The 15591-nt window shown below is 44.1% G+C and overlaps 1 protein-coding gene across 2 annotated transcripts in view; it reads left to right on the top strand.

Moving 5' to 3' along the window:
* The window catches only part of SLC25A43 (solute carrier family 25 member 43), a 42965-nt gene extending 29777 nt beyond the window's left edge, over positions 1 to 13188 (top strand). The window contains exons 4-5 of one of the 2 annotated variants that reach the window (XM_066581758.1): positions 8740 to 8874; positions 9559 to 13188. In XM_066581758.1, coding sequence (XP_066437855.1) covers positions 8740 to 8874; positions 9559 to 9765 — 342 coding nt within the window. In that variant the 3' untranslated portion in view covers positions 9766 to 13188. The remainder of the gene's footprint in view (positions 1 to 8739; positions 8875 to 9558) is intronic. The other variant, XM_066581759.1, reaches the window with a different exon arrangement.
* Positions 13189 to 15591: the final 2403 nt, after the last annotated feature.

Below are 15591 nucleotides of genomic sequence, written 5' to 3'. Positions count from 1 at the left end.
ATTTTGATGCTACCATGGGGATCTGCATAATTCTAGGCAGGTGATTTCACTGTTATGCCTGATCTCTGTATATGTATGCAGCGTATATAATCTCAATGACAGTTGGGACTTGTTCTGGACGCTCATCTGCTTGCTCTTTTGTTCCTTTCAAAGACACTATTGGCTTCCTCATGCAAGTTGCAGATGGTTCCCATACAGCTAAAAGGTCACTTTTGATCAAAACTTTGACCTTCTGTTGACACGTACTTTACACCCCTCCCTTCTTTTTTTGTTATTTTTCTTTTATTATGTTTTAGTGCTTTTGGATAATCTTTCTTGTTGGGGGGAACATAATTGTTGTAAAGATGCATTCCAACAGTAAAGGTTTCTTTTTCTTTCTTTCTGTTGACACAGCCATATGAGGGCTTGTTCTTTTGCAGGATCAGCTGTTTTGGTCCCCTTCCCTGCTAGGGGGACCTGAAGCTGTGAACTTTTGATCGCTTGCATAATGCTTTGGCATGCGTAGTATTTAAAAGCCGTATTCGGTGTCAGTGTAACACTGACATGTAATCTATTAGGCCATGCCTCACGTGGCTTGAGGCTAGGACTACACAGTGAGTTGGTAAGATGACCAGATTTTCCCAGGGTCAAAGCGGGACAGAGAGGTGTGGTCAGGGGCGGGGCTTATCACAACGTATACATTTATCTCTTTCATTCTAAAAAGTGCAGGGCGGTTTCAAAAAAAGGCGGAGCAAATTCTGCAGCATTTCTGCAACCAAAAAACAGTCAAAATCTGTACCATCGTTGCGGATTTTGACTGGAAATCGTCCGAATCAGCAGCTGATTTCATACCTGACCAGCATTGCCGTGCCTGACCCGGCTGCTGGGAACAGTTTGACGGAGAACCCTGACAGCCAGAAGCCTTCAAAGAAGGTGAGGGGAGTGCCACATAGTATAAAATCAGCTGCGGGTATATGGCTTATTTCTAGTCAAAATTTGCACCAATGGTATAGATTTTGACTTTTTTTCATTGCAGAAATGGTGCGGAATTTCCACTACGTGTCGGCTTGAGGTACACTACCACGTGCAGAGGGGCCTCTGTAGTAATAGCAACCCTTGTATTGGTCTCCAGTAGTAATAGTGACTCCCACAGGGGCCTCGGTAGTAATAGAAACCTCCCGCCGCCCCCTTCCCAAGACCAATATACATACTTCTTCCTGGTCTTCAGAGCGTCATTGCTCCTTCGTTTGGTGCTGCTGCGGGATGCACACACTGACGACAGTTTATGCACCTGCACTCTTCCTCCCCTCTCCTCCTGCGGAACCAACGAGCAGAGGGCAGGAAAGGAATATCCCAGGTGTACACACTGCCGTCAGTGTGTGCATCCCGTAGTGGCGTCGGTGATTACCAGCTGCGGCACCCCAGCTGGTAATCCCCTTCACGGTGACCAGATGTCCTGAAAGTGGGACAAATGGCTGTCCTGCTTGGGATCCTGGGGAAAGTGAGACACGGGGTCCCAAAGCAGGACTGTCCCGCTTAAGTCGGGATATCTGGTCACCTTACTTCTGGTCACATGACCAAAAATGAATCTGTAGTCCTGGCAACCTTGTTGTCAATAGGGTTGAAGTGCGAGTTGCAGGTTGGATTTTTTTTTTTTTTGGCAACCTGTAATTGTCACTGCTACCCAGTTGTCTTCTATGTGAGCACGGGGTCAAAGGGCTGCACAGCAAGTTTTGAACATGGCCAAAAGTTACCATATAGTCCTAGCTCAATAGGCAGATACCAATGTCTGGCCTTCATTAACTAACTTGTCAACACCCTTCAGTCTTATTGCTTGGCACCAATGGAATGACCATGGAAGCCGCCTTCCTCTATCAAACACCTTAGATCCTGCTTTGATGGTCAACTGAAACATCTAAGGGGTTAAAGGGCAAAAACTATTGATGACCTATCCTCCTCCTTCCTAGGAGATGGGAGAGTAAGTGCCGTAGATGGCTTCACTGCCATTGAAATCTGAAACTCTTGCTTCCAACACAGAGGTCCGATGTAGAAGTGTAATAGCCGCTTCAGCTCCCATGGATTTCAGTGGGTGTAAAGCCCGCTATAGTACTTCCGCTTCCATCCTCTATGATTATGATTGTCTAATATGGTCAAAGTTGGCCATCTTAACTGACCTTCATCGTTGTATGTGCGCAGCTAAAAGTCCTTGTGAGTATTGACCCAAAAATTGCATGTTTATAATAGGAAATGCTCCAAAAAATGGTTTTAATGTAAGTTATAAAAAGTGGTGATTGCAACATGCACTATTTATGGAAATCTAATAGTTTTTTTCCTTCAGCCACGTGTACTGCAGACATGAAATTACAATGCACCGAAGGGCGCGGTGCTCCTACCTTGGCAGTACATCATGTTGCATTGATTTTAGTAAAGTGGCTGATGGTAAAGTATTCCCATCCCCATCAGTTTCACATCAGCAAAATCCTGACTGCGGTGTACTTGAATAGGAATACCAGGCTGGAAGTCTTGTCTGCGTTGGAAAAGGTCTTTAGTAATCTAAAAACTACTTCTAGTATCAGACAGTCTAGTTAAATCAGTAATATGTAGGGTTCAAGCAGTTCATTCAGGCAGGACTGGGAAAAAAAATATCCCAGTTGCCATGACAACAGAAAAAAAATCAACCCTAGCAACCAGGTTTTGCTCCCTGTTGGGTTTCCTATGGTTGCTGGACTGCAGACACTAGTGACCGGCCCACTGATTTCAGCAGTCAGTAACTCATACCAACAGTTTAACAGTTTGGAAAGACTTCCATTTCAAAGTTTCCAGTGTCCGGCAGAGAGCAGTCGGATGCGTCTCTGCAACCTTCATATATTTCCTGCTGTACACCTCCCTGTGCTGCTGATTGACACAACTCTCCTTTTGGTTTCACAACCATTTCAGCCTTTAGGCACTCCTTGAAAAAAAATTTTAATAGCAGGGCACCCCTAACAAAAAGAGGGTGTGGTCAAGGGGCATGGCTAGACGTGTAGCTTATCACCACGTATGATTTTTGCCACTGTTGTTCCAATGGCCCTAAAGTAATGGCACCCTATGTGGCCCCAGTAGTAATAATGCTCCCCCCCCCCCTTATTGCCCAATCATTTAAAAATCTCCCTATTGTTAAAAATGCTCCCTAATGTTGCCCCATAATTTAAAATGCTGCCCCTTGTTGTCCTTTGTTCCCCCTCTACCCCTCTATCAGTAATAGTGCTCCTCCTAAAAAAAAGTATATAGATAGATTATGGTCTCCCTTGCTGTCTAAGCTGCTTGGCTCCTTCCACTTCAGGACCGGACCGGCAAACTAGAATTTTTCCCAGTGGATGGAATGGCCAATATCCCCCCGATATTGCGGCACCGCTGGCAAGTTCTCACGGCACACCAGTGTGGCATGGCACCCGGTTTGGAATCGCTGCCTTAAGTGCTGTAATAGATTTGTCGCTGAAAGTTGAGGGGTGCGGTGAATATATGAGTAGTAATGAGCTGCATCAGACTCTTCTCAGCGGTGCTGCAAACTTTGAAATTTAAGCTTTCCAAAACTGCCTGACCGACCGGTATAAGTGGCACCTGGGGAACATTTAGGGTCCTAACTGCTTCCTTGTTAAGGATTTGTAGGCATGTGGCATAGGTTTTAAAGTAACATTCCGATGTCCACCTTTGTAGCAATTTCATATTGTCCTAATGCATCTAAATAAAACCAAAGAAGCAACTCTACAAATAGTCTTGATTAAAAGAAGTATCCCACAGTTTTACGTCTGCAGGTCTAATGAAGTTATCCGTCTCCATGGTTACAGACTACACACAAACCAAGTGTAGTCTGATCTTCGTCTCATACGTATTTGGTAAGTTACAGATGGGAGTATGACTGTTGAATCGGACTACATGAGGTTTGTTTATAGTCTGTAACCATAGAGACACGTGGGTCTGCATAGTAGCTGTGGATGCAAAACTGTAACCAATATTTGTAAAGTTATTTCTGCAAGGCTTCTTGTTTGCACATGTTTGACAAATTACACCTATACCTCAGTATGGTCATCAATAGTTGGTCAGCTGGGGTCCACCGCTTGGGATCCCCAGGTAATTTGCTGATAAGACATCTGCTGGCAGCGCCACAACATACGGAGTAAAAGCTAATTCTCTGGTGCTGGTAATTGCAGACTCTCATTAAAATCAATGGGAGCTACACCTGCAGTTACCAGTGTGGGCCACTACACGAGTCAGAGCTAAAGGCACCACAACCCAGGGATGCGGAGAGGAAGCAAACGCTGGGCGCCTGGTCAGCTGGGGTCCTGATTGGTGGACACCAGCCAATCCACTATGGATGACCTATTTGACATAGTATGTTTAAAAGGGGTTGTCCAGGCAAATGCGCCACCTACATTTTATGTTTCCAATTTTCCCACAGATTTCTTGCATTTGACACCCTTTGTTTGAAATGGTAAATTTTACTAATTAAAGAAGAATACCGGTACTTGTATCCTGCTTGGTCCCAATTGTATACAGAACAGTTGAAATTGAAATACAGTGTCTTGTAGCGCATATACATAACATGTCATCCGCATTCTTATCTCGTGCAGACGTCTGCATCTAAAACATATGCACTATACCTGCTCTGTCTCCTAATACATACAATGGGGCTCAATACAGACCGGCTTAAAGCCACAATCCAGCAGAGATTGACACTTTGGAGTGATTTCTGCTGATGATGATGGGGGGTGCATAGACCAATTCCACTTTACATCCATGCTAAAATTCAAATGGCCCGAAATTAAATAGACCCTCTGCTTTCCTATAAAAATTCCCATATGCAGTTATTCAGTATCTGTCTTATCCTTAGTACCACAAATATTCTCTGAATTTCGTCTTCTCCAATCATGAAGGTTTACTAACACCCCCTGCACGCTGCCTTCAGCTGACATATATATTGTAACTCTTGGACAAGCAACATTTACCGATGCTGCAATGCATGATACATTATTTAGAAAATATATTTTTGTGTTTTTCCACGAAGCAATTATTTTTACAGTAAGGCCGCCTGCAGACGGGTGGAAATTCTGCGGCGGAATTTCCGCCCCTGGAAGCTGCCATAGGATTGCGTTAACAAACGCAATCCTATGCAGACGGCCGCGCGATTTCGCACGGCTAACAAATCGCGGCATGCTCTATTTCTGTGCGGGGCTCGCAGAGGCCTGCACAGAAGGATCACTCACCGGCCGCCGGCTCCACTCTGCGCATGCGCCAGCTGCTCGGCAGCCGCCACATGAAAGAGCCGGGGCCGCGGGAGCAGGTGAGTGTCACGCTGCTCTCTGCAGACGCTCGGGTCGGGTCCCGCTGCGAGAATTCTCGCAGCTGGATCCGACCTGACCGTCTGCGGGCTGCCTAACTTGGAATTTTTTTTGTAACTGTATGTATCCTCAAATAATCTTTGTTTTTGAGCTTTATAGAAACCTAAGGCACCCATACACCTTCAGTATGGCTTCCTTCATATCTGCGTTGGAGGTTCCATCCCAGATCTGTCACAAAACACTGAAATAAGTAGTCCTGCAAGCAGTTAAATGCTGAGCAGAACTGAATGGACTGTTCAGTTCCATCATAAAACGGACCCATTCAGGCAGGGGATAAAAAAAAAAATCCATCCCCTAGAAGGAGTTGTTGGAATCAAATGAAACTTTCTATGTGTGATTACAATATCAAAGCAAAAGAATAATCTATTGAGGAGAACTTAACATGTGAAGGGAGACTCGTACTCTGTTGGGCCACCTCTAGCTTGGATACAAGATATGATATGGGCGGGCATGGAGGCTCTAGTACCCTGTTGTGCCACCTCTAGCTTGGATACAAGATGTGATACTGTGGGCATGGAGGCTCTAGTACCCTGTTGCGCTGCCTCTAGCTTGGATACAAGATGTGATACAGGCTGCCATGGAGGCTCTAGTACTCAGTTGTGCCGCCTCTAGCTTGGATACAAGATGTGATACTGTGGGCATGGATTCTCTAGTATCCTATTGTATCACCTCTAGCTTGGATACAAGATGTGATACGGGCGGGCATGGAGGCTCTAGTACTCTGTTGTATCATCTCTAGCTTGGATACAAGATGTGATACGGGCGGGCATTGAGGTATACAGGTTCCGTATAGTATCCTGCGGCATATCGCGCCACAGTTGCTGTACCTGAGCCTTTAGATCATGCAAACTCATAGGCTGTTGAAATGTATGTAGCAGTCCAGTTTCATTATTTAAGACCCCAGTTCAAACAGAGGAACAGTGGGTGGGTGGATGTCAAATGCAGTATATGTAATGGGGGCCATGAAACCAAATGTCCTTCAGCCAAGAGCCTAGAAATGGCTCCAACAGACCACGGGCCTGTAACGATGGTGCCACCTATCTCTGGATGGCAGACAACAAAACAGTTGGAGATGCTTGTGCTTGTCGGGCAATCCTCTGTACCGGTCCTCTGTCGAGGCCATCCTGAGCACAGTCACATTGTGTTCCCTCACGCATCCACTGGTCCCAACACCTCCTAACAATCTGGTCAGAACAGCCGGTGGGGGGCAATTTGTCAATACGACCATCCAGCTTCTCGCATTCCAATAATGCGCCCCATCTCAGACTCTGTTAACTGGACGAAATCTCTTTCAATTGTGTCGTAGAGGTGTCTAGCTGTCAACAAGCTCTACACAAGCAGCCTCTGAGAGCCTTTTTATAGGCCAAGGGTGGAACTACTTTAGGGCCTCAGGTGACAAGACCATTCATCTAATCACCCCACAACTGTAATCAGAGTTTTGCAGCAAAGCGACAACAACTTCTAGGGGCTTGATGATATTGATTTGTATTTCCTATTAGCACAGGAATATAGTTATCTGCACCTTCTTTGGCTTCTACAATTGATAACTAATGGTGGCTTTTCATTGGACAACCATCCTCCGAAGAGTCGCTGGAACTAGTCACTATAGCCACACAAATGACTACTATTGTGTGCTTTTACATAGGAATGATGGTCTTTCAATGACGAGCCAATAACTTTGCAGGACGGTGTGTGCAAAATTGAATGATGCTTGCCTGCCTGTTTTACACCAGATGATGATCAACCAGTGACTATTTCTAGGTGAGCTGAAACAAAGCGACTAGTGAACAACTTTTCACTCTGTTACCCTGTTGGTGGCCATGTTTACACAAAATGGCTATCAAGCAACTATTCAGACGGTGGTTGTCCATGTAAAGCCATCCTAAGCAATAGGTTTACAAAGCTACATCTCATCACCATTCTTCTATTTTGCTGCTGACTACTTTGGTTGGAGCTCCCGAAGAGGCTATCTAGGCCTGTATATGTGCCCTTCTGGTTTTAAACAGGAATTACTTGTTCTAGGTGTAGTAGATGAACCAGGTATTTGAATAAAGACTAGAGACAATACAGCGGAGCTCTTTGCAGCATTACATCTATGTATAGTGTCCAATCCTTCATCCGGTTTATTATTTTATAGGTGGCATTATGTAAATAATGCCACTTCCTTGTGTTCTGTGAAATACCAAAAGCAATGGATTTAATTAGACTGGCGTAATGGGTGCATCCTACTACACCGACCCATCAAGGTCGCCTTACAGTTGGTCACTTCAGACAAGTGATCCGAAATCCCAATAGTCGGATAAAAGTTCCATGTGCGTAAAACTCTTGTGCTACGATCACAATTTCTTCGTGAAAACTCGTTTGAGCTTGCCCCAAATACTTCTGATTTGCTGTGTGCACTGACCTAAATGGAGTATTGTTTAGATCTGCACTGGTTGTTGGTACGTATTCACACTTGTCAATGGTGGGTGAGGCAGGAAGCTTGGCTAAGGACTATCGCAATCTCATCAATAGGAGTCCGCTGTAATCTTCCTTTATCTGTTCTCCAAACTGGTACTAGTCCAAGAGACACAGAAAATATTGTGCAGTTTTGACTGGTCATGATTTGTTGCCCTTGAATTGGCCAGATGCCGTTTTGCAGCTGCATTTTTGCCTAAAATGGCTTCCATCAAAAATGGAGCCCGACACTGGACTACTGTCAATTGGGTGGTCTCTGCAGCTCGGTGTCAATGGTTGACCTCACATTTAATTGACATTGACCTGGTGTCCGGCTTCGTGTAATAGGAGCCATTGTTAGTCAACTTGGGGGTGCGACCAGAATACAAACAATAATGGAACTGCCAGGAATGATGGATATGAAGCTCCTCCCACTTGTCGGTGTACCTGACAGGTTTTCTTTAAATGTTTTCATAGCGCTCAAGAAAGTTCTTCTGGTTCCTAAAGAATATTGGCTCCCTACTATATATAGTTGCATTATTCTGAGATGTGTGTCCATTTCACTATGTAGACTCCTGAAGAACATAGATATTCTCGGGAATCTTGGTGTCAACACCACTTTTTTTTTTGAGGAAAGTGTAATGAATGTCAGAAGGGGTTGGATAATGCATTCCTTTGTTTTTCCCTTTTGGGATCAGTTGCTATTAAAAAAAAAAAATGTGCAAGAAACTAGACTTTAGGTGTCCCTCTTAGAAAATTGGAAAAATTGGGATGTAGTCCTCATCCTTGGGACTCCTTTCAATGTACAAGCATCAAATAGGACTTCACTGCCCATTGTCCATTGGATCAGTGAAGCTGTTTAGTGCATCCTTGCCATTAATGAGTGTTTGGATTGAAGACCCCAAGCCTTTGATTGTAAACCTCGTTATCCTTTTTATCTTCACAGGCACAAAGCCCAATTCTTCCACATTATGGGGGAGTTGATGTCCACTTCAATGGCATGATTGATTGCTTTAGACAAATTGTGAAAACAAAAGGTGTTTTCAGTCTTTGGAATGGACTGACTGCAAATTTGCTTAAGGTAAATTTTGTTCCCAAATTGCTGTAGTTCTCTCCTGTCCTAATAATACATGGGGGGGGGGGGGGGGGGGGTGCCCTGTCAAATTTTGTTTAAAAGTAACTCCATCCATAAGCATTTAGTTTTAAGGGCTTTTCCAGGGAAATACTATTGATCTGGCTGGGGTCTGGCGCTCAGGATCCCAGCTATTCGGACACCCATTGTTACAAACTGCTATACACGGGGATGGAGAGTAAGATGCTGCTCTGACCTGTGTAGTGGTCGGCGCTTGTAACTGCAGGCACACCTTTCATTTAAATCAACAGGAGTTGTTCTGGCCACTACACAGGAGTCTGAGTTGTAGCTTCTGCACCTTTACCCTTGTGTGCAGTAGCACCAACAGCAGGTGCCCGATCAGCTGGGGTCCCAAGCGGCGGACTCCAGCCAATCACCTATTGATGACCGATCCTGAGGATAGGTCAGTTATTTCCCTAGAAAACCCCTGCACTTGATTCAATGTGCCACAGACTATTTTCTTCTCCAGGTCCAATAAATCTGTGATTTTAGGCTACAGCATATCAAATTTTGATCAGTTTGCAATGGGCTGAAAATTGACCTGTAATTATACTTTTTGTAAGCTTTTGTCTAATTTTCTGTATTTCTTGTATGGTATTCTCCATTAATGCTCAATTCTTTTTGTCCTGGCAGGTTGTTCCTTATTTCGGTTTGATGTTTACCATGTTTGAGGGCAGCAAGAGGTTCTTTCTATACCGAAATGGTTACATTGTTTCCCCGTTGAGTAACCAGCTGACCCCGGGGGTGGATCAGAGCCTCGGACCCCGAGAACTGGAGGAGCTGCGAAAGTTTTTAAGACATAAGAATTTTGCAAACAGGAATCCATCTTTAAAGAGCTGAGTGCAGAGGAAAGAAAAACAGATATATATTTATAGATCGGTACTAGATTTTTACTAATTTTATTATTTTTTTTTTAACAAATAGCCATAAGACTGCACTGTTGATTAGAATGTTTGTTTTCTAGTCAAACCCCATGTCTGAATATGTAACGCCTGTGATGAAAAAACCCTATTGCTATCTTATTTGTTGACTGTCAATTTATAGGTGTTGCCAGTATTGCGTGTCTATTATACGGCTATTGCCAACAGGTATGGAACATACTGTACATTACAAAGTAGGAACACATCCCTTTAATAAACTTTTTTTTTTCTTTAACCCTTTCCAATCCACTGTCTGACGTCTAAAGACATCATGATTTAAGGCTGTACAGCTCTGATGTTGGAAGACGTCCGTCAGGGTTCTCTTACTGTATATTGCCAGCCTCTCTGCTGTCGGAGGCTATCGAACGTGTCACCTCATGCAGTACTGGCTTTAGCCAACGTATAGCGCCATTGTATTACGGCAGAAAAAGAGTAAGCCCCCTAGGAAAACCAGGATACAAATTGTATTGGAAAGGGTTAAATCCCCCGTTAGGCCATTTCACACTGGGTTTTTGTTCTTATTTAATACCTACACCAAAAATGCACAAATCGCTGCATCTTTCTAAACTTGTGTTTGCTAGCATTCTACAGGTATTGTATTGTTACATGGTGTGTTTTTGTAAGTTGTTTTTTTTTATGCCTTTTAGAAGTCATTGGAGCAGAACTCCATCCCTAGAGCATACTCCATTGTGAAATAAAAGCCATTGACCTTTAAAAAACGACACAGACGAACACATTGCATGTGTAGATAGGAACATATGAACTAACAACAAATATCTGCTCACAGCATCATTGGTTAAAGAGTACCTGCACTTTCACTATATGGGGCCATCTTCAGCTGCTGGAAGGAGCTAAAAACTACCTATGGAGCTAGAGCACTCCAGCGTGAGAATGCAGGTATTCATTAAGGAAAGCGTCTGGAGAGATACCCAGGAAAGGAAATCATTTTTAGGCATTAACCCTTTCCAATTCACTGTCTGACAGCTAAAGACATTATAATTTAAGGCTGTATAACTCTGATTTTGGAAGACGTCCGTCGGGGTTCTCTTACTGTATATTGCCAGCCTCTCTGCTGTCAGAGCCTATCCAATGAATTACCTCATGCAGTACTGGCTTTAGCCAGCAGATGGCGCCGTTGTATAATGGCAGAAAGAGTAAGCACCCTAGGAAAACCAGGATACAAATTGGATTGGAAAGGGTTAAGGTTATGAATCACTGATCTGTGGGTCACTATCCTAGCTGCACAGTTGTGCTACCGGGACTGTTCTAAATTCTATTGTCCTAGTATTAACTATATTGGAAATACATTAAAAATGATAAAACTAATAAAAAAATCTCTGTATAAATATACCTTAATGCATCCCAGCCTTTGGACCATGCATACAACCCAGTGTTGGGCAGCTAAAAATCCCAGTATAGTCCCGTGACGTTGCACATTAATGGATATGACTGCAGTTGGGTTGTAGGTTACAGTAATCCAAAATTCCCAAGACATTCAAGCTTGCTCAATTTCTTGCAATTGGGAGGTCACAGTAACTTGCAAGCCAGACCATGACTGCCGTCGCTTCCATTAGTATGCGATGATGTGGCTCTATACTGTGATCTCTGGCCGCAGGCCCTGTGTCCTAGCCAAAGTCTGGGTAGCCCTACCCTTAATGTAAAAAAAAAAAATGCCATGCAGCAATAAATTTTTATCCACCCTTCTTTCTGCCCATCGGCTTTCTGTGGGTGGCCACCCGCACACGCTGCATGACATTCAATCCCCTTACATCTCCAAAGAGTGATTTGGCGCTCTCGACACCCTCTTCCCATAGCTGTCAATATTGGGCTCTCCTTCATGCTAGAGACCTGGTAAGCTACTGCCAATGAATGGACACCACTGAAGGCTGGCCACGCATTTTGGGCACAGATGTAACAATAGCTGTTGCTACCACAGACTGCAGTGTAAGCAATCTAAACAATGCAACCCTGTTTAATACATCTGTATTGTAAATAGACGTATTTCGTAATGCTCTAGTCAGTTAGCATGAATACTCTACTTTTTGTAGGATCACCCTTTTTCAATTATGAGAATTAGAAAACTGGCTAAAGACAATCACTGTTTTATATGCCCTACTAGCATTGCACGGGACTACTTTATTTAACTCTTTGTGTGCTTAAAAACTTTGGAACTGATATGAAGCCAACATCTTTATAACACCAAATTAGCCACATAGGTAAACTGGGTGCTTCCGAGGGTTTTGGACCCGGTTTCAGCTCTCTAGGAACTACTGTTCACGACATTCACAAAAGATATCTGATTGGACCAATCTGCACCAGATCAGCCACATGGGTAAATTAGGTGCTTGAGAAGGTTTTAGACTGGCTTCCAGTATATATAACTTTTTTTTTTTTAATTTGTGAAATTTGTCAAATATTAGGTCCTAGAAAGCTGAAACCCTGGTCTATAAGCTTTGGACGCACCCAATTTATACATGTGCGAAACTGTGTTGCAAATTGGTCCAGTCATTTGGCCATGCATAAAGAAAAGACAAATTCATGATAGACGATGGATAAATAGATATAGATTAAGGAAATATGGATGTCAGAGTATCCCTCACTCGGAACCCTTTTTCTATGATCCAAAATAGAGTTGCTTCGGCAGATCGCCCCATATCTATGTATTACAGGGCTAGCCCTTCCTCCGACTAGTCCCAACTTCTAGCTGATCATGGGAAGGGGTGTCTTACTCTTTAGTCCTGCTCCAATGAATTGCAATAATGGTATGAAACGAGTACTAAATGCTGCTATGAGCTACAGTGCTGAACCATTACATGGGTTGCCAATGCACATGGCCGGTCTTCCAGACAGTTTTACTTTATGGAATCCCCTTAAAATGTCTGAAGGGGTGTTAGAAGAAGTTGCCTGAAGAGAACTCAAGAGATAAATGGTTTTATTCTTCACCTGATGTTCCAGCCGCTATTATGATGGCATTTGGTCTACAATGAGCAAACCTCTCAGCATACATGCTGGACACTTCTGTCGCTGCACTTTGTTTGTTACACTGCAGTCATTCACATATATGTAACATACGTGTGTGAGGAACATCTCAAAGATTTCTTAATGAGAGCACAAAGGTTTACTGTATTTTGTCCTTTTCTAGCCTGCATCTGTGTTCTCCATTGCACTTCATACATTTTATGTAAACTATATAACACTTTATTGTATATTTTTGCTGGAAATATTCTATATATTCATTATAAAAATGGTTTGGTATATTGAAAGTGCCAAGTACTGTACAAACTGTAGACTATGTGAGGGTATGTGTCCACCGAATCCCTGCTGTGCTATGGAAATAATACTATTAAACTATTTTCTATAATACACACAGGCTGTATTTAATTTGTATCAAAAGGAAAACCTTCCTGCTGTCCAGAACACCCAGCAGATCCCTACTCTTAAAGGGGTTGTCCCGCGAAAGCAAGTGGGGTTATACACTTCTGTATGGCCATATTAATGCACTTTGTAATGTACATTGTGCATTAATTATGAGCCATGCAGAAGTTATCAGAAGTTATTCACTTACCTGCTCCGTTGCTAGCGTCCTCGTCTCCATGGTTGCCGTCTAATTTTCGCCGTCTAATGGCCAAATTAGACGCGCTTGCGCAGTCCGGGTCTTCTTCTCTTCTCAATGGGGCTCCGTGTAGCTCCGCCCCGTCACATACCGATTCCAGCCAATCAGGAGGCTGGAATCGGCAATGGACCGCACAGAAGAGCTGCGGTCCACGGAGGTAGAAGATCCCGGCGGCCATCTTCCACCGGTAAGTAAGAAGTCACCGGAGCGCGGGGATTCAGGTAAGCGCTGTGCGGTGTTCTTTTTTAACCCCTGCATCGGGGTTGTCTCGCGCCGAACGGGGGGGGGGGGGTTGAAAAAAAAAACCCCGTTTCGGCGCGGGACAACACCTTTAATCTTCAGATTTACGGTACTATGGGAAAATGAATACATTTGCACGATGTCGCAATGGGGGTGCCATATGGCAAATGACAGTCCGGGTAAAGTTCAGCTTGGCTGTATTTTGACCATAAACAGACAGTCTGTGGTATACCGCCAGGTACAGCCCATACACTACATGGACAAAAGTATTTTGGACACTGCATGTTTTTTAGAAAGTGCTTTATTATCCTATTTAGTAACATATCGGCCCTCCTTTTGCTTGTATTACAGCGGTAACACGGCGAGGCATACTTTCCACAAGTTCTCTGTAAGTCCGGGCAGGAATAGCTCGCCATTCCTCATACAAGGCTGTGAGAAGAGATTGTTGTGAAGATGGGCGTGGGTTGCGGTGTCGTACCCGTCGCTCCAGTTCGTCCCACAAGGGTTCGATTGGATGAATGAATAGTTATTACAAAATGAGCAGCTCTTTATTTTACCCATGCTCTTCCCAGCATGCTGTTCGGCAAACTCCAGTATTTGCATATTTGCTGATTTTCTGCAGTGTCCAAATACATTCCTGCCTCCATGGGCACTAACTATAGGTGTAACAGTCAGCTTTCTCAGGCACTGACAACACACTGCTTTGTGGGCCATTTACATGGAACGAGCTGTTGGACATGCAATGACTGACACTAGAGGCGTAACTTGAAGCATCTGGCCCCCAATGCAAAAATCTATAACTGGGCCCGCAAATATAATGCTTTATTCATAATATCGGGCTCCCTATATGGAGAAGAGAGGCCTTATGGCTCCTGAATCCGGGTGCAACCGCATCCTCTGCATCCCCTATAGTTAGCCCCTGACTGACACTTGTCCCAGTGATGCTCGCTCCTGTGGTATTACATGTGAGCAAGTATCGCCAGAATAGAAAACCGTGGGCTGCGCAGCATTCTCACCCCGCTCGCCTCCCTTCATAGTAAGCAGACCGAAATTTAGAAGTGACCGACTGCTGTTTACACTGAACGGCGCATCATTTGGTTTTCTACATGCAGAAAATGGACAACTAAACAATTCTTATTCAATCGCTGCATGCGTTTACACAAGGCCATTGTGAGGGTGGCTTTTAAAACGCATTTGCAGTTTTTCACGCAGGTTTTGGTGGGTTTTTTTTTTGTTTTGTTAACTAATAGAGATGAGCGAGCATACTCGTCCGAGCTTGATGCTCGTTCGAGTATTAGGGTGCTCGAGATGCTCGTTACTCGAGACGAGCACCACGCGGTACTCATCTCGATTAAACGAGCACTGACCATTGAATTCAATGGAGCCGGCAATACAGCCGGCTCCATTGAAAGCAATGGGCTGCCGGCGATCGCAGGATGAATTGTCGGGAAGGGCTTAAATATATAAGCCCTTCCCTGCAATTCATCCAGAAATGTGTAAAAATAAAAAAAATATATACTCACCTTGTCCCGACAGAACGATGTTAGCCCATTGAATTCAATGGAGCCAGCAATACAGCATTGAAAGCAATGGGCTGCCGGCGATCGCGGGATGAATTGTCGGGAAGGGCTTAAATATATAAGCCCTTCCCTGCAATTCATCCAGAAATGTGTAAAAATAAAAAAAATATATATACTCACCTGGTCCCGGCAGACGGAGTTCAGCGCGGCCGGCCTGCAGTGGGTGTGAAGGGGGTGTCAGTCAGACATGCCCCTGATTGGCTAAGCGCTGAGCTAATCAGAGGCAGATCTCACTCACACCCATTCATGAATGGGTGAGTGTTGCCTCTGATTGGCTCAGCGCAGCACTCAGCTGAATGACAGCAGTTCAGCA

This window comes from Eleutherodactylus coqui, chromosome 10 (genome assembly GCF_035609145.1).
Source record: "Eleutherodactylus coqui strain aEleCoq1 chromosome 10, aEleCoq1.hap1, whole genome shotgun sequence".
Taxonomy (NCBI): Eukaryota; Metazoa; Chordata; class Amphibia; order Anura; family Eleutherodactylidae; genus Eleutherodactylus; species Eleutherodactylus coqui.
The sequence above is the reverse complement of the archived record's forward strand: the minus strand, read 5'-3'. Positions and strand labels throughout refer to the sequence as shown.